This window comes from Prionailurus bengalensis, chromosome C1 (genome assembly GCF_016509475.1).
Source record: "Prionailurus bengalensis isolate Pbe53 chromosome C1, Fcat_Pben_1.1_paternal_pri, whole genome shotgun sequence".
Taxonomy (NCBI): domain Eukaryota; kingdom Metazoa; phylum Chordata; class Mammalia; order Carnivora; family Felidae; genus Prionailurus; species Prionailurus bengalensis.
In genome coordinates, this window is record NC_057345.1 from 104,636,580 (window position 1) to 104,655,719 (window position 19,140).

At 52.6% G+C, this 19,140-nt stretch overlaps 1 protein-coding gene across 3 annotated transcripts; it reads right to left on the reverse strand.

The window, feature by feature from the left end:
- Positions 1–310: 310 nt before the first annotated feature.
- Positions 311–17,661, reverse strand: ANKRD35 (ankyrin repeat domain 35). Of its 3 annotated transcripts, XM_043576061.1 has the most exons (14): positions 17,487–17,661; positions 12,086–12,216; positions 11,223–11,311; positions 10,786–10,850; positions 9,921–9,978; positions 9,662–9,732; positions 9,224–9,330; positions 8,454–8,641; positions 7,804–7,841; positions 5,623–7,626; positions 3,668–3,757; positions 3,321–3,386; positions 2,431–2,541; positions 311–1,557 (listed from the first exon to the last, which is right to left on the reverse strand). In XM_043576061.1, exons 1-13 carry the CDS (start codon positions 17,523–17,525, stop codon positions 2,479–2,481), a joined length of 3,009 nt encoding a protein of 1,002 aa, XP_043431996.1. In that variant the 5' UTR covers positions 17,526–17,661; the 3' UTR covers positions 311–1,557; positions 2,431–2,478. The 3 variants fall into 3 exon arrangements, with proteins under 3 accessions (XP_043431996.1, XP_043431994.1, XP_043431995.1); XM_043576059.1 differs by lacking the exon at positions 17,487–17,661 and having other exon boundaries at positions 12,086–14,515; XM_043576060.1 differs by lacking the exon at positions 17,487–17,661 and having other exon boundaries at positions 311–1,913; positions 12,086–14,515.
- Positions 17,662–19,140: the final 1,479 nt, after the last annotated feature.

Genomic DNA, 19,140 nt, shown 5'->3' on the forward strand with positions numbered 1-19,140 from the left:
AGAATCTTTTCTGAGATGTTCACTCTATTCTGAGCCTGGCCCGTAGTAGACTCGTTCAATGTCAGTTTAATGAACTAATGTTATCAGACAGAGGAGGGAGACTACAAATCCAGACCAAGTTCCAGACGGAAGGCATTCAAAGAAATAGTCTGACCCTATCGTGGCAACCAAGCTTCACCTACTCTCACCCATATACCCCTACATCTGAAGCCTGAGGAAGGGGGATGCAAAAAGAGGAGTAAGAAGTCCCTACCTAAGCCCCATTCAGCAGACAGCCTAGGAGGGATAGGGACAAACTTAGGACTAGAGGTACTTTGGGAAAGAAAGATTTATTTTTGAAATCAAGGAAAACTTGAGGGCCTGGGGTCGTTGGGGTAAGAGTTTATGGGGTTGTACAGAGGGACACCATTTGGGAAGACCAGGGGCTGGAAACATTCCATCCTGTGTTAGCATATCACTGACCATTCCCATAACTCAGCCATCCTGGGATCAGCTCCCATTACCGAAGCTGCTTCCTGACTCATACTTGAACTTAGCCAAACCATCTCCCCCTGTCTGGACCCCTCTCTCTCAACAGTTTCTTCATTCTTCCCACCCTTCCCACCACTCCATAAATAATGATTGTAACAGTCCTTTGGGATTCTTTGGTAACTCAAAGAAAAGAGAGGTTCTGTTCCCCTTAATGGAAATGACTCAATCTTTCAGATGCTCTTCCTCTGGCAGCTGTACCCTCTCTTTCTCCATCAACCCCTCCAGTCTCCATTCTTCACGCCCAAAAGCAGTCCTGTGCCCATTTGCATAAATCCTAAAGCTGACCCTCATCCTCTCTAGGATGTGATCTATACCCCGCTGCTCTCTTCTGGCCCAAACCCTGGAGCCAGGCCCTGCAGCCCCCCTGTGGGCCCCTGTCTTCGAAGCAGCCCCTCCACACTCTCCTCTCAACCCAGGCAGGCTGTTTACTCCCAAACCGGGGCCTCCCACCCAGCCTAACCCAGCAGGGGGTAGGCTGGGAGAAGGACCAAGGAGGGGGCCAAACGCAGTTCCAGATTGGGGAGGAATTTGCTGCCTCTCTCACACCTAGCAGTCTGGCTGGTGGAGGGACACGAAGGGGAGGAGACCCACGGGAAGTGGCCAAGAGAGATCCACGGTTTTCAGTCTGAGGACAGAACTGGAGGGAAGAAGCCAGCTCTGTGTATCCCTTCCTCCCTTCCCCAGGAATCAGACTTTTAACCCCTCTTGGTACCTGGGCAAAGAACATGGACCATGTGAGCCCTGTGCCTCAGATCTAGAAGCCCGGTTTGACACACCATCAAATATTTTAGATTCTACATCTTGGAGAAACTCCAGGTCTCTCAGTCTCTCCTCCTTAAAAAAAGATAGTGGACGCAGGAATCACAAGATAGAGAAAAAAGATTAGAGACAGATTTGAGAAAGAGAAAGAGTGTCGATCTCCATTTTCACAGGGTGCTATTTTCAACCTGTGGGTCTTGACCCATGGGCGGATGGATGTATTTTGAGCAATATTTTTTTCAGTGGAGAATAACAGCAGAGAACATCCTAGAAAGAAAATAGTAAGGGTAAATACTATTTCAGGTTAGATGCGCCACGATGTAGTGTATTTCTTACTATGGATCATAATTGGGGGCCATTTGTGATTTTTTAAAAAAGTGTCCTTCCCCCACTCGCCTTTGAACAGAGAAAGCAGGGACACCCAACACCACACCGCCTCCTGCTTTATTTTCCATAGAGCTGGCCTCCGTGCATCTCCTCTGGTCTCATGCCGACTCCAGGCTTCAGGTTCTCAGGTCTGGGGTCCACAGTGTCAGGTGGAGCCCCACCCATGCCATCCCCATGCCTGGCCCCACCCTCCAAAGCCTGATGGAGCCTCTGGAAGCCAGGGATGCTCTTACTCCCTGAAAGAAGAAATTCAGGAGTGAAATGCACACATTTCCATCTCCTCAGCCTCCTCCCACCCACGCCAAGATGCTAAAAGGAACGTCATCTACCTGGACCGGAGAAGATGCACGATGGCAGCAGGAAGAGCTGGGGTGACTACCCTCTGAATGAATGATGTGCAGGTGAAGGAGAGATTCTGGGGTTCACAGAGTCCCACCCTGCCACTCTGCCATCGCGGCTGTCTTTCCCTGGCGTCTCTAGCCCGGGGCCTTAGGAGAGCTACTCAACAAGTCTCGGTCCCCATCCCATGTTGGTCCCCTTCAGTCTGCTTGCCCCCTGCCTCCCGCCTCTATGCACTGATTCCGCAGATTGTGTCCTCTCAACTGACCTCACTTCAAATGATCTACACCCCACAGGGCTCCCTAATGTCAGCCACCACCACATGGGGCAAAAAGAGACTCCAATTCCCTCTCTTTTCTTTCTCAAGTCCTTTCTCCAGGCTGCTTCCCCCATCACCCTTGACCCACAACTCACAACAGAGAAATCAGGAGAAGTCGCACACCCCTCAGGGCCCCGACTGCCTCACTCTTCCTGTATGCTGAGGATTCGCAGCAGAATATTATACACATCTTGTTCCATGTAACCCTGTAAGTGACAGGAAGGAAAGAAAAGGAGATAAAAAACAGAAAATGGGGAGAGACAGATAAGGAATCGTTCTGTGCTTTAGTCGAATGCTGTTTTACTAACTATGTCCCCTGCTTTATAGTATGTGATTTCTCTACAGCTGTTTCCTTGTCTTTCCAAGGAGATAATGATGTCTACTTTCCGGGACTCCTACGAGGGTTAAAAACTATGATTATAAAGCAGAGCACAACAAATGTTCGATTCTTTGTAGTTGTTATTCTTCCTAAGCAAGGAGCAAGCCACCCACCTCTCCTCCTTGGTGAGGGATAATTTGGCTCAGGATGAAACTGAGAAAGGGCATAAGGGACAGGAAAAGGCCTTGCAGTAGATCAGAGAATTGACGAGGAAAGGCAAACGCCTCTCCCCCTCACATCCATGCACAACCACTCTTGATCTGCCTAATGAGATCCGGAGACCTGGCACTGAAACATCTAAAGCCCAGCTTTCTGGGGCGCCTGGGTGGCTCAGTTGGCTAAGCAGCCGACTCCTGATACTGGCTCAGGTCACGATCTCATATTCGTGGGATCCAGTCCTGTGTCGGGCTCCATGCTGAACAGTGGAGCCTGCTTGGGATTCTCCCTCTCTCTCTCTCTCTGCACCCTCCCCTCTAAATAAATAAATAAACATAAACAAACAAAGTCCAGCTTTACACAAATGACAGGTATGTGCAGGTAGGAGGAGGGACCCCAAATGCAATGCCCCCTGCCCGACTCTCTGTCCCTAGACCCTCCCGGGCTCACCTGAGCAGCATTCAGCAGGTGCTTCCTATAGGCGGAGATGATCTCTTCATGGTTCTTCTGGGAATCCTGAGAGTGAACACCGGTGAGAGATTATGCACCCACCCCACACCCCAGCACACCCACTCTGACATGTCACCACCACCCTCCCTCCCCACAGCATGAGGAACAACAGAATGAAGTGGCTAGCTGTGCCACGTGGTCTTCCTCGGCCCATCAGTGGCCCAACCTGGGCCCCCACCTGGCCAGGCCTCTGCAATTCCCATAATCTCTCCCACGCATACCTCCCTGCCATGGGCCACCCACCCTCTTCCCTAGCGGTGTCCATTTCCCTGAGGGCCAAAACATACCTGCAGCTGCAGGGCAAGGCGAGCGTTTTCTCCCCGCACTGCCAAGACCTCCTCTGAAAGCTGTTCCAGCTTCTTCAACAATTCCTTGATCTAATAAATAAAGGTTAATAAAAAAAAAAAAAAAACTTTTAAAGGGGCGCCTGGGTGGCTCAGTCGGTTGGGCAACCGACTTTGGCTAGGGTCATGATCTCACGGTTCATGGATTTGAGCCCCGCATCGGGCTCTGTGCTAACCGCTTCCTCAGAGCCTGGAGCCTGCTTCCAATTGTGTGTCTCCCTCTCTCTGCACCTCCCCTGTTTGTGCTTTGTCTCTCTCTGACTCTCAAAAAATAAATGAATGTTAATAAAACAATTCCTTGATCTGAGGCCAGAAGGAAAGAAAGGGGACCAATGAGGCCCAAGTCACTTCCCACCCTGACACCACCCAGGGTCAAGGTCAGCTTTCTTTTATTGGGTATAGAATATGTGCCGGAAATTTTACACACATTGTCTCAATTCATACCCAAAACAGCACTTCTTCTGTCCCAAGAAGAGCAAGACTTCTCTGAGAGAAGTGTGACTATTCACATTTTGTAGATAAGGAGACCAAGTTAAGTAATTTGTCAAGATCATACAGCTAATAGGTAACGAAATAATGATTTGAACCAAGATCTCTTTGAATTCATTGTTGGTGCTCTCCACTCTGTACCGAATCCTGATCTACTCGTGGCTGCTGACCACCGAGGGAAATAGAAGTGAGTTTTGTTTTTGTGGTTTATGAGGCTGAGGCACAAACTTGGTTAATGGTAACCAGCGGTAATAGAACAGTGGAAGTAGGGACACTAAACATAGCTCACTTTTATTTACTGAATGCTTACCATTTACCAAAAGTTGTTTTGAGTATTTTAAATATAGTATCTTATTAATGTAATGCTCATGAAAACCCTGTTATTGTCCCCATATCATAGAGGAGATTATAGATGAGGCCTAGATAAGAGACTTAGAGGTTCAGAGAACTCACCCAAGATCAAGCAGTAAGTTTTGAAGCTGAAATTCAAATCCAGACGATGCCAGACCCCACAATTTTCTTTTGCACGTTTGTCTACATGCATCTTCTCCTTCAACACCAACACAAAATTCCTCCTTTCTTTACTTAGCCCCACCCACACTGATTCCTATTCTGCATAACAGTCCTTCTCTTGGTATGCCCTCTACGTTCCAAAAAACATATACGCCCTATATTTTTAAAGCACTCTACCTTTGACCAGACACACAACCTTTAATAAGACATCTGATCTCATTCATTTCATAGGCAGTTCTAAAATCACTACATCCATTTCTAAATTGATTTTTTTCGGATTCCTCAAACACATCTCCTAGAAACATGGAGACTTGACACTGACTGTTGGAGTAGTCGCTGGGAAACTCCGGTTTCTAACACGGGGGTTTTCAAACTTTTTAATTTGCATGGGGGCTCTCCCTGTTGATGGCAATCTTAGGTAGAACTCGTTGGGACTGAAGTGGAAAGGGGAGAGGGAGGTGTTCCAGGCTAGCCTACTCTTCTAAACCCATCGGCCCCTGAGTCACCTCCTCCGAACCCCAGCAAAACCACAGCAATCCACCCCGACGGACCTCAGGCCTCTTGCTGGGCTGATACAGCATCTGCACTGTTGAAGAGACCCATGCTAATAAACCTTAGCAGTCCAGGGCCTGGGCTAGCTCTGGCCTGGCCGCCCTGCTTCTAACCCCGAGTCCCACATTCGAATACCTAAGCCCCCTCCTCTCTTCTATCTATACCTTAACCTTACCTCCAATCTTAACCCCAAATCCCCGAGAGCCAGGAGAACACAGCGTGGTCCTTGCAGATGACGTGAGTTCGGTTCAGCGGTATGAAACTGACTAAACCAAGGCTGGTGCGTGTCGGCGAACCCTGAGCCGCACGGACACCTTCCCCGATGGCTGCTTCGCCCCGCTCACCTTGGCCTCCTTGTCCCGGCAGGCCCCGATGAGATGCTCCACCTTGTCCCTGAGCACCTCGGCCGTCTTCTCAAACTGCTGGGAGCGCCCGCGCAGCTCGGCGGCCTGGCGCTCCTGCTCTGCGGCCCGCGCCGCCAGGTCCCCGCTGCGGCGCCGCTCCTCAGCCGCGGCCTCGCGCAGCCGGCCCATCTCCCGGCACGCCGTGTTATACTTCTCCAGGAGGGCCTTCAGCTCCTGGCCCCAAGCCTGGGCCTGGGCCACCAGCGAGCCCCGCGTTTTCTCGTGCTGCCGCAGGCTGGCGGCCTCACGGGCCCGCAGCTCGGCCACCTCCTCGGTGGCCTGGTACAGCAGCTTCTTCAGCGTCCCGATCTCCTGGCTCTTCCCGCTCATCGTGGCCTGGACGGCCCGCAGCTCCTCCTCCAGCTTCCCCAGGTCCTGCTCCAGAGCGGCCACCTGGGGGGAGACTGGGCCCTGTGAGAAGGTGCCGGGTGGCTCCCCGCGGGGGCCGGGGGACCCGCGCAGCCGCCGGTTTTCCTGCTCCAGCCGGGCCAGCGAGTCTTGGGCCTCGCGGTGCCCGTCGGCCAGGGCGCGGATGCAGGCCCGCAGCTCCTCCAGGGGTTCGGCCGCCGTGCGCCCCGCGACGCCCCTGCCCACCACGTCCGGCGGCAGGTCGTCCCACAGCCCGCGGAGGCCACTGCTCTGGGAGGCCAGGCGCTGCCGCAGCTGCTCGGTGGCCTCCTTCTCCGCGGCCAGTTCATCTGTCAGCAGCCCCACGCTGCGCCGCAACTGCCGCAGCTGGTCCTGCGCCTCCGGCTTGGGGACGAAATCCCGCTGCAGACGCTGGCTCAGGGACTGCGGCTCCCCCTGCAGCCGCTGCCTCTCCTGCCCCAGCTGCCCCAGCTCCCCCAGCAGGTTACTGTTGCTCAGCCGCAGGGCCGCCACCTCCTTCTCCAACCGTCCCTTGGCCGGACCTCCTCCAGGCACCTGTCCCCTTGCGGGGGCCCCTAGAGGCTCTCCGCGAGCCCCAGGAGCCCCTGGCCGCCCCCCTTCATTCTCTTCGGAGGTGGTCTCTGGGCCGGCGTGCAGGGCTCCCTCTCTGGGCCGGGCAGCGGCGTCAGGGCTCACGGGTAATCCCGCCTTGGCCCTGTCCAGCCTCACCAGCACCTGCTCCAGCCTGGCCTCCATCTTCTCCCAGGCGGCCGCCGCAGCCTCGGCCCGGGGTGTCCCCAGAGCTCCCTCCAGGACCGGCCTTGACAAAGCCCCTCGGGCGGCATCCTTTTCTCGCCACACCGCGGCCAGCTCCTCCCTCAGTTGTAGCAGGAGCTGGTTCACGTCTCCGGGGCCCACTGGTGCAGCCGCCGTGCCTGCTGGTTCAGCCCCTGGGGCCCCGGGCCCCTCTTTCTGGTCAGCACGTGGTTTGTCGGTGTGATCAGGGCCAAGGGCCTGTCCACCGCTGGTGGTCAGCTGCTGTCCTGTGGCTTTCCCAATGGTCTCAGACCTGGGGCTCTGGGGTGGCCCCTGTTCTTCCGGTTGGGCCCCTCCAGGGGCTTCATACGGGACCTCCCCCGAGACCGAATCCTCTGCTTTCTTAGAAGCTAACGCCCGTTTGGCTGCAGCTGCAGCTGCTGCCTGCTGCTGCTTCTTTAGTTCTTGAATGCGCTCGGCCAGAAGGTCCAGGGGACAACCCTGCTCCATGCCATCTCCTCCAGGCCGGAGACTAGAGCCCTGCCCTCCTGGAGTCCCAGGCTGTGGTGAGAGGAGAAGCCCCAGCTCCTGCACCTGCTCTCGAATCCCGTTCTCCAGGCCCAGGCAGGCTGCAGCTCGAGCCTCGCTCTCTTCCGTCTTTTGCACCAGCTCCTGCTCCAACTGAGAAACCTTCCTCTGCTCCTCTTCATACTTCCGCCTCCACTCATCCGGGCATGGGTCTTCCTCCTCCTCTTCCTCGGGCTCCGCTCTCCACGGGCTCTGGGGTGGAGAACCCACCTGAGACTCTGATGGGGAGGCCTACATAAAAAAAGGAATAGTGAAGTCGGGCAGCTAGCCCAGCCCCCGGACGGCCTTTCCTCTCTTAGGCTGTCTTGATGCCCCGAAGACCACTCCCTGGGAGATATCCCAGTGAGATAGCCTGGGGAGGGAGATGGGGAGGGGAAGGTCAGAGGCAAAAGGCACTTAGGGTCTTACCTGGGATGTAAGATCCAGATGTTGAGCAAGCCCCTGACCTATACAAAAAAGCAGCGGGGGAGATGAGAGCAGAGATAGGTCCTCTTCCAGCCCACACTTTATCTTCAGACTTTTTCTGAGAGGAACAGTCCCTCGATGCAATAACCTTCCCATACATGTCTTCGTGGTGCCAGGAGCCACCCCCGTTGAAAGGGTCCCTGACTATCTAGCATCTTCGGTTCACCATCCCAGAGATGGGCCAGCTCATTCATTTTGTCTGCTCACTTATTTATTGGGCACTGTGTCAGGCACGGTTATAGGCACCAGGACCTCACTGGTGAGCAAAACAGCCAGTGGCCGGCCTAGTGGGGGAGACGGAGACTGACCGTCAAATCTCACGAATAGATTTACGATCACAACCCATAAATGCTAGCGATAGTACCAGGCAGAATTGCCTTCAGCGAGACAAGGCTGCATGAAGGGACTTTGTGACCATGCTTTTGAGAATTTGGGCTCATTTCACAAATAGCAGCAATAAGTAAATCAACATTCCACTAGCTAGTGACGATAGAGGGATTCTTTGTCCAGGAACAAACGGCATTCTAAGAAGCTTCTGGGATTCTAAGGCTATCCGGGAGAACTTCGAAGTTACAGAAGGGAACCTGCCTTACCTCCCTGCCGCCCCTGCCGGAGCAGGGCCTGCCGGAGCAGCCTCCACAGCTCCCTGTCTTCCGAGCGTACAGCATAATGCAGAGCGTCGTGCCCCTCGTTGTCCACCGCCCCTGCGTCTGCCCCGTGGCTCAGGAGCAGCTCGGCCACCTCCGCGCTGCCTTTCTCACAGGCCAGGATCAGAGCCGACCTGTGGGTTGGGACAGATCTGGGCATAGGCCTTCCCCAGGGAATCCAGGAGTCCTGGTTCCAGAAATTCCGCTCAGAGTCAGATCTCACTCGGTGCAGCAAGGAGAACCACAGACCAGTGCCAGCCAATGACAAAGCGTTCGAGCAGACCAGAACTGTTCAAATGCCGTTCCTTGGAGGTGCAGCATCAGAAAGCCGGGGGCCAATTTGAAGGGCTCTGTGTTCATCTACTTTCTATATTGAGGTGCTGCGTGACTTCTTTATTGGCAAAAGGATCCCATTGCTTAGAAGATAGTTTGAAAACCAGTAAATTAAGCAAATGAACCCAGAAGCATCGATTCCACTCCCGGAGTCATCTGTGCCAGGAAGTCATCTGTGCCTTCTGAGCAACTGCTCAGAAGGAAGGAGGTTCCCAAGAAAACAGAGACTAGTCTTCCTTCTTCCCCAAAACACAGACACACAGACACACAGACACACACACACACACACACACACACACACACACACACACACACTTTGCCCAGGGGCTCCTTTCTAGAGCGGTCAATGTCTGGATTTGGGAAGGCGGGTGGGGAAGGCTCACTTGGCATCCTTGTCCGTGACATTAACCTGGGCACCTCTCTGCAGTAGCTGTGAGCAGATAGCTGCATGGCCACCCAGCGATGCGATCATTAGGGGTGTACGTCCGTCCTGCACAGATTGTGGGAAGGGAGGGGAGTTCATGAGGATCCAGGGGGAGCCAGGGGCTTGACAATTCTACCAACTGCCCTCTCCCGACACCTCTGCAGAAAAAAGCCCAGATCCAGGGGCTGAATACTCCTTTCTGAAGGGTGAGAAGTCCTCCAGGAGATAAGGCCTAACCTCTCCATGAAGAAGAGGAGGAGGAGCAGAGGGAGAAGGAAGAGGAGGTGTGTGCAGCCGCGGTCATGGAGCTGAGCCAGTCAAGCTCTGAGAGAGAGAGAGAGGGAGGGAGGGAGAGTAGCAGCCTCCCTGCGAAGGTCACCGCCCAGCGGACACTCACATTATCTGGGACGTTCAGGAAGGCTTCGTGGTCACACAGCAGGAGAACACTTGAGGCACAGCCAGAGGAGGCTGGGGGAGGGATGGTTGGGTTAAGAAGAAGCAGGAAAGACACCTAGTCAGACTATGACCCAACATCGCCGCCAACCATTTCAGCAGTCAGCCCTGGCCTGCCCTGCTCCCCAAATGTTGTCTTCCCTCCCCTTCCGCCCACTGGTCCCTGCAGCCACCCCATTTCCCACCGGTCCCCTGGCACATACCTGCCCAGTGCAGCGGACTACGATTTTCTGCATCCACAGCATCTTCGTTGGCACCATGCTGCAAACAGCCACAAAGGAGAGCAGCATGGGGCATGGCGGGTCCACTCTTATCACATACCCCCTCTTAGGGCACCAGCTTCCATAGTACTATGGGGAGGGGAAGGAGGACCGTGGCTCTGGCCAACTACTAGGCAAGCCCAATCCACCCCTGGTGGATGATAAGCAGCCTTGAAATTCAGCCCTGGGTCCTAAACCTAAGGCCCAAGAAAAATCAGATTATAGGCAAAGAAGCACGTTAGGGAAAATGACACCTGGGTCCATGCCTGGGACTTTAGGATCATAATCGGGGAACTTGGAAAGGGCCAGGAAGAACAAAAGCAGAAGAGCCATTTGCCCCGTGGCCTGTTGAACTGTGCCTTTTGGAGACCAGTTTCTAGATCGTCTGCATGTCGTTTCACCTATATATCTGTCTTAGTGCTCCTAGCCTGCAAGCTCCTTAAAAACAGATGGTAGAATTTGGGGTGGATGTGAACACCTCTGTCCTCCGGCCATCCGCCCAGCCACTCAGCAGTTGGCCTCCGCAGGGGCTCTGCCAATGGCATGTGAATGACGGGCAGGCAGTCCCTGGGAACACAGCTCTATGACCGGCCCTCAAGGGCAGCATGAAGCATGGTGTCCGCACATAGTAGGCGTTACATAAAAGTTTGTGAATTAATGAATACGTGATTATCAGCTCTCTTGCTGATGAGAGGGGGATGAGAGGGGTCCATTTGACCAAATGTTGCTTGTGACTATAAGACAAAGTTAGAAGATTCTAGGCCCACTTCCTCCCTTCCCACAAGTAGTATCAAGAGATTTCTGTTACCTGCAGCAGGACTTTGACACATTGTGGCTGGCAGGAGATGGTGGCCAAGTGCAGGGCAGTGCTTCCTGGAAAGAGAAAGAAGGGGAGATGGAGGGCGGGTGGCCCCATGCAAGCCGATGACTCACAGGGAGGGAAGGCAAGAGACGCACAGATAATCAGGGGGAGATTAGAGAGAGAAGCAAGCTCTCAGCCCCATGGGGCCAGAAATTCCTGTTCCCCCAGTGCCTGGTACCTGGCAGAGGTAGGAGTAGGGGTGAGGTAAACCCAGAGAAGGGTTTGCAGAGAGGGGAGCCCCTGGAAGGATGCTGGCCAGAGCCGGTGAGGAAGATGTGGGGGCCACAGAACTTCCGGCAGTTGGTGTCGCCCCCCCCCCCCCCCGCCACTGCTGCTGTAAAGGGAGAGGCCAACAGCTTGGCCCAGTGCATGGTCTAACTCACCATCCTCGTTTTTGCTGTTGATGTCAGCTCCATTTGCCAGCAGGATAGTCAGACATTCTGTCAGGCCTTTGGAGGCTGCCAGATGAAACCTGCCAGAATCAAGGCCAAGGGACAGAAGGATGAAGGGACCAGTAGATGAGGGATGCGGGAGGTCCTTCACCCCCAGAGCCAATCCCCACAACAGACAGGGGAGTTCCCCGAGCCTGACTTTCTGAGGAAAAGGCTATGTGGCTTACTGTCACAAAGCCAGAGGAGGCTGGGAAGCAAAGACAGAAGAGCTACAGGTCTCAAGCAACCTAGACTCTTGCAGGGGTGTCCAGGGAGCGCATAGCTAACCACCTGTTGCTCTGACCACATGACCCTTTACAGACTGGGACTGTCCTAGAACAAGGCAGCCAGAGAGCAGAGCAGCGGACTGGACATTTGAAGGCTCACTTGGGCAGAGACAGGGATAATGTCCCTCCTGTCCGGATCACTCTGTCTAGCCATGTGATGCTCATGGCTACCACTTGGTTCCTAATGGCTCAAGCTTACACACCCTCCTACCCTTGCAGTAAATAAACGTTGTTGTTAGAAATACACCGTTTTCTGTTTGTTTCATGGGCTTCCTGTCTGGGTTTTTTGTTTTGTTTTTTTGCCAGTTTTGTCAACCTGGGTTGTGAGATTGGACTCAGGATAGCTTCTTCTCTCACCATGTGTAGCACTCGATCCATAGCAAACCCTGACCAATACGCTTTCCGATTAAGACAAAAAGGGCTCTGAGGCTGTAGGCACTCCCTGGTCCTACCTGATCTTGGGGTTTAGGACTTTCAAAGGGAACCACATATCAAGGGGAGGGAGGGTGCTTGGGAGGGGCTACTCACGAGGACTGGCCGCTCGAGTTCAGCTTGGTGGGTCGGGCCGACTTCCTCGAGGCCAGGGAGGCCACGCGTCCCACATCCCCCCGCTGCACTGCCTCCAGCAGCTTCTGGTCGCGGCGGTTCCATTTCTCCACCTGGTCCAGGGCCACAAATGGTGGGAACAAAGGGGGTGGGGTTGGAGTGGAAAAAGGAAAGAAGGATGACAGGCAACAGAAGAGAGACATTGCCGAGGTCCTTCCAACATGCCACAAGTTCCTCAGCCTAGATCATTCTGTGCTGCACTGAGAAACCACTGCTGGTTATTGTCGGCCCTGTAGACTACTGGGTTTACGGTCATGTTCGAGTACTGGATGCAGAGTATTTCAGGTGTCTTTTTTTTTTTTTTTAAATCATCATATGTGATTTTTGCTGTCAGGTGCACAAGCTCAGAGCGATCCTAGCCACGACGCCTTTCCCTTTGGCTCTCCAGGTCTTGCCCGAGCAAACTGAACCACACCGACCACTCCCAGTTGGGCTCACGTTACCGCTCATCTCCCCACGCTGCTTTGCTTCTTGTCCTCAGATTTCTGCGACGCCAAGGCACCTAGCTTTACACCACGGCTAGGAGTCCAAATACCCAGCCATACATGCCATCTCTACCCCTCGGCTTTGGGCCCCCAACCTGGGAGGGGAAGCAGAGTTTCTGTTTTCCCATCTCATTTCTGTGCCCTTTCCGTCCCCTTCCATGGCACAGCCACCCAAAGGCAAAGATAGGTCTCTAGCTAGGCTTGAGGAGGCAGCTCCCGTCCGCTCCCTCCCCAGGCCTCCCTCCTCTTCACCCCGGCAGGGAGCAGCTGTCCCCGGCAACAGCCACACCTGCATGCATTGTTCCATCATTCCCGCTTGACTTTTGCAGGTGGCGGGGTAATTACAATAATTGAGGTATGGCAGGGCGTGAAGGAGAGAGAGCTGTGTGGAAACACCCAGGGCTGAGAGCACAGAACAGCCTGGTTGGATCCAGAGAGGGGAAGGGATGCAAACATCTGGGCTATGGTGAAAAGGGTCCTGGATACACATTTTGTCAGCAGGCCCGAGTTCGGGGCCTGGTTCGGCCACTATCTCACCTCTGGGACCCAGAACAAGCGACGGAACACCTCCGTTTCCCCATCTATAACGTGTGGGAAATAATTACTACCTCATCACGCTGTGAGCATTAAATGAGCTAACCTCATATGAGGTATATAAAATCTCTTTGTAACCTGTAAAGAACCCTACCAGCGAGCGTATGTATTCTTCTAACCAAACAGGAAGTAGGAGGGGCTGGGGGGTGATACATTACATTTTATGAGGTGTAATCGCAACAAGAAAGAGGCTTTGGGAGGAGGTGGAAAAAAATAGGGTCTACGGCAGCCCAATAACTCATTTTCGGAAACTATTTTCATAGCCAGGGCAAACTATGTCGCAAAAGCAGGAGAGATTTGAAACGCCCACGCCGTAAGAGTGATCTCAGGCTAGTACAGCCCTTGTGACTCCATACAGTCTTTTTCAAGTGCTGTTTCAATTAGCCTCTCAACATCCCTGGAAAGCAGGCAGGGCTGAAATTATTTGATCTGACAGCAGAAGAAACTCAAGCACACTGTCGTTGGATAACTGTCCAGGGTCACACCACAAACTAGTGGTGAAATTGAGATCACAACCCAGGCCACCTGACGCCCAATGCAGGTCCTCACCACCAGACCACACGCACTACTGTGGAAGAGGGTTTACTTATTTCCATGTACGCAGTCTAAGGCGGCCTCCGGGGCAAAGCCACCCACCCTCAGACGCTACTCCCTGCACAGAGAAGAGTCTCCAAACAGGTTAAGTCTCCAAGGGCAAAATAAACAAAGTGTCTGCTCCATATACCAACAGACTCTGGGATGTAGGAACATGTTATCCAATGTCCCTTGAGGACGAGTTACAGCCAGAAAAAGCAGAAAGTTAGAATTACGCCTCCACCGCAGGACACTGCCATCAGCTGATCTCAATCTGAAGTCCTCCGCTTAAAATCCTGATTCTAACACGTTCTGTCCTTGTGAGTTTAGGCATGTAACGACTTCTCTGAACCTCAGCTTCCAAGTGATATAATGTGCTATAAAGCACCTAGCACTACGCCACATAGTGGGTGCACAATAAATGCTAGTTCCAATCCCCATCCTTCCTAGCCTTGCTGGGCACATTTTGGATGTGCCAGAAATTCTGGGTTCAGAATTCTCCATACAGGGGAATGGGAGGCAGGGATCTTGCCCATATCAGCCAATGCATAAGAGCCAGGCTGTAGAGATGGTGAAGGTGGGTCTTAGCAACATAGACACGTTTCTTTCCACTAGAGAGCTCTAAATCCACCTGATTTTTTAAATATATATATTTTTAAAGTTTTATTTATTTATTCTGGGACAGAGAGAGGCAGAGAAAGGGAGAGAGAGGGGATCCCAAGCAGGCTCTGCACTGATAGCGCAGAGCCCGACCCAGTGCTTGAACCCACGAACCATGAGACCTTGGCCTGAGCCAAGATCAAGACTCAGATGCCCAACTGAGCCACTCAAGCGCCCCTAAATCCACCTTATTTGTTTCCTATAATCTTGTTACCCTAAGAAGAATTTAGAATAGGTGGAAATTCGTCACGGCCAAACCTCTGTAGAACTAGGATGAAGGACAGAGGATGCTTCCATATTCCAAGAGCCAGTCCACTGCTCACCCCAGCTCCTTGGACAAGAGGCACTGGGTTGCCATCACAGCCTCAAGGGAGCAATCACCACATTAATCAGCAGACTCAAAAACAAGGATAAGCTTTGTATTTCTGTAACCAAGATTAGGGGCCTTTGTACAAGTAATTGTGGCCTTACCTTATCTCTGGCTGTGTGCCCATAAGCATCCTACTGAGATGGGACACACCAACAGGAGAGAGAGAAAGACTGGCTATGTGTGTAGGACAGGTGCGTGGAAATGGAAAGGCTGCCTTAGAGGAAGCAGGAGCTGACTCTCAAAAAAAATTTTTTTTTAATGCAATTGACATTCCTCTAAGCTGATTCAGTGCCAACTGTTGAAAGCTATTTTTTGGTCTACTTCCTACATAGGCAGAGAAAGCTAATAGGTAAGACTCCCTCAAAAAGCATCATCTATCAATCAGACTAAAATAAAACGAGACCATAAGAGTCGGGTTTTTATTTGTGTCTTTGTTTTGCTCTTTATATTCTGGATAACTTAGATTAACTTTAAAATGATCACTGATCTTCGCTCCTGATCTCAATCTAAGGGTGCGGGGATCTGGCCCTGGACCCAGGGGTGGGAGTGGAGACAGGTAGGGGCAATCCTCCAGTGAGACTTGGAAGCCAGGCTTTGGGAGTGGCCAGGAAGGCTTGTTGCATTGTTTCTCTGACAAACATGTTCAGAGTGGTTAGCCACCCAAGGAGTGGAGGAATTTATCATAAGGGTGAGGAAGTTTCAGGAGGAAACAATTTGCAGCTGACACTGGCCTATTTTTTAAGCTTTTTGTGATCCATCCTGACCGAGGCAACTGTTTTCTTTCCAGCTAGATAGTTCTAAATCCACCCAATTCACTTCCTATGAGCTTGTGACACTAAAGAGAGTCGAGAATGGGTGGAAATTCTTCATAGCCAAACATCTGTAGAGCTGGCGTGAGGGAGGGATGTTTCCAAATTCCAACATTCCGTCCATTGCTTACTCCAGCACCTTGGAAAGGAGACACTGACCAAGGATTGGAGAATCAGGAAAAATGAAATCATTTCCCCATTCCTAAGGAGCAGGCCGACTGCACAGACCGGAAAGGGAAGGGCAATGTGGAGGACTTTCAGTGACTAGGGAAGAGTCCGTGTGAATCAGAAAATCACTATCAGTTAAGACAGAATCTGAGTAGCTTCAGTTTCTGGTACCTATCCTAGTCAGCCAGTAAATGCATTTTGATTGGCTGATCCATGTGTGGAGATGACGGGAGAAGCAATCACAAGTGGGACAAGGACAGGCCTCAACAGAGTTCCTACTCTTGCCTCATAGCTCACTCACGTCCAGGCTTCTGTGGCCTGCCCTTGCAGAGCGAGCTGAGCTGTTCTCATGTTTGCTCCTGAGGGACACCACTAGGTCAGGTTAGGCTAAGTAACATTCCCACAGGTCGCTGGCTACTTCACTTCTAAATGAGCCCCAATCCCAATCTCCACAGAAAATGCCATCCCCCGATAGGGGGTCTCTCTATAAGAGATCTTCAGGGAAGAGGCAGCTACGTCCTCTCTGTGCCCCACCTTCTGTAATCGGCCTCGTGTTGTTTTCTGGGAGAACATGGGGAATAGAGTGACTTCTACTGGGAGCTCTCAGAGAGCATCCACTATACCCTCTTCTCCTATGGTCACCTTTCCCCAACTCAGTCCAGGAAGCAGAGAGCACAAGGCCTAAGCAACTGAGTCAGGGTTCTGAATGAAGGAAGATTCTGGGGAGAAGCAGGCAGGAGGTCTTGACTGGTCCAAGAACCAGTCTGATAACCAGACGCTGCAGTGAGCTGGCCAGGGTGGATTCTGCAGGCAACTTACCCAGTTTCTTGGGGAGCTGCCAGACAAGTATGTCTCCTCTACCAGTGCCTGCCAGGCTGGGGGACTGCAAGATTAACCCACAGAGAGCAGGCAGAAGGAGGTTGGGGCAAATGGGGGAAAACTAGGGTTGACAACCATTGGGCAGAGAGGGGCAGGGAGCCGAAGGGGGCAAGGAGGAGGCTGCTGGTGTGGGAGTACCAATTGGAAAGAAGTCTGGAGCGATGTTGGAGAGCCACTGGTGCTGATGAGATAGCAGGAGTGGAAGACGCCGGGTTGGGGGGGGGAGGGGGAGATGGGAGGCAGGGACAGAGAAGATTTTGAAGCAGGGCTAATGGAAGGCACTGGCCTGGGAGTTTGTTGGGCCGAGAGGAAACAGCAAGGATAGAGCCATATGAGAGGGCAGGGTTGTAAGGACAGATCAGGGCTGAAAATGGGGCTGTGGGGCAAAACTTGGGACATAGAATGGAACTTGGGGCTGAGCAGGGGCTGGGGATAGAGCAGATGTTTGGTGTTCAGTACTGTGAGAGAGCAAAAGTAGACACGGCCTTCAGGGAGGGGCAGGGGCTGCAGGAAATATCTTAGAAGTTGGGGGTGTACATGCTAGGAGGACAAGAAAGGGCCAAGAGAAAGGAACTTGGGGGAGGACAGACGTTAGGAAGGCAAGTCAGCGGCTAGAGGACCAGGGTCTTGGGGAAGGCAGGGCTGGCGGGCTGCACTGCGGGAGTGGAAGAGCTGGAAAGACCGATAAAGAGAAAAGGCGATGGTGCATGAAGATGGGACTCAGGACTTCTGTCACCACAGGGCTTGGACCCCAGCCCCATCCTCCCGGACATTTTGGCACCTACCGCCACCTGTGAGCTGGAGCAGGAGAAGATGCGCTTCATGGCCAGGGCCAGAGCCACGGGGGGACGGGGACGCGCGGAGAACGGGGCTACAGGTTCCCGAACCCACGGGACTCGGCTGCGGCTCTGCAAGAGAGAGCTGTCAAAAGCAGAGTGGGACCCGTTCCAGGACCCGCCCCAGGACCCGCTGGGTTCAATCAGATACGAGAACCCGAGAACTGGCCTTAAAACTCCGCCCCTGGCCCTGCCCTACTCTGACGTTGCAAAAGCAAAAAACCTGCAGTCTTTGGCTGCGACTTGGGCATGGTCTCAAACCTCGCCCTCCCAAAGCAAACCCGCCTCCGGCTCCAACCCACTCTATGGCAGAAGGTACCACCGGAGCTCAGGCTAAAACTCCGCCCCCAGCCCCACCCCTCCGCAGTTTCAGGCTGCGGCTCCGCCCCCAAGCCCCGCCTCAGCTCCGCCCTTTCAGGCGTGGCTTCAGGTCTGAGCTTCGCTAGGTCGGCTGTGTTCTTACCAACTGTCGCGTTTAACCACTGGTGACGACGCTTTTATTATATCCAGAGACATCTGGCCTGCTTAATTACCTCTGCTTCCTTCCCCCATTCCCTGACCAAAAACCCAAGCACAAAAGAGGCTTTGAAGAGAGCAATTTGGAAACCGGAGGAGAGTGTGGTGCAGAGCATTGAGCTGGGATGATTGCATGACCCTCCGCAACCTGGGGGGAAAAAACCTGAGGGAAAGGAGATCGGGCTTAATATTGTAACAAAACCTGTAAGTTAGAAAATAGCAGAGGGGGAGGAGAGAATTCTTATGTTAAGTAGCTCCCATTTGAAATAAACCCCACAAAACTGTCTAAACTATTTCCACTGCCCTTTAAATTCAGATTCTCAGCAATTCTTGAATTGTCAGTTGCAGCTAACTGGTCTGCCCATGTGTCCTTTTGATAAGGGATAGGAGCAGAAAAATGTTCACCGTTAGCCCAGAAGGCTTACCTATAGCCTACATAGTTTCAATAAGAATCAAATACCAGCTGGTTGCTACATTCTTAAAGGGAGGGTCTCATGACTGCCTATAAATCTCACTGATCATTAATATTGAACTCAATGATAAGCACCAGAGAAAACTTGCAAAAGTACTTCTCGGAGTAGAAATTTGAAGAAGGCATTTTTATGATCTAATACTCCTTGCACATCCCCTCCCCCTTGAGCACTAAGCATATAACCACCAGCTTCATTCACACAGCAAAAGAACAACTCTTTCTGCTCCCTGTCCCTGTGTTACTAAAATAAACTTGCTAAGTTGCAACATACATCTCAAGAATTCTTTCTTGACCCGTGTGCTCAATGATTCTACATTTTTGGCGGCCCATACGGGGACAAGGGAGTGAATTCAGAAGCTTGATGTAACTTTGTAAATCTTCGTTACCCCCCGTCTTTGTTTCTTACCTGTTTTTCTTTTTCAGAGATGTCCTGAATAGTATGACCCTTCAGAGTGTGTCCTGTTGCCCAGGTGCTCAGGAGAGGAACTCTTGCCCATAGCTACACAACAGAGAGGGATGAACTCTTGCCACCAGCTGGACACTATTACCTCAGCCCTAATGGCATTGGTCCAACCAGACTCTCCTTGTTTTTCCTGTTCTTTTAACCAATGTATT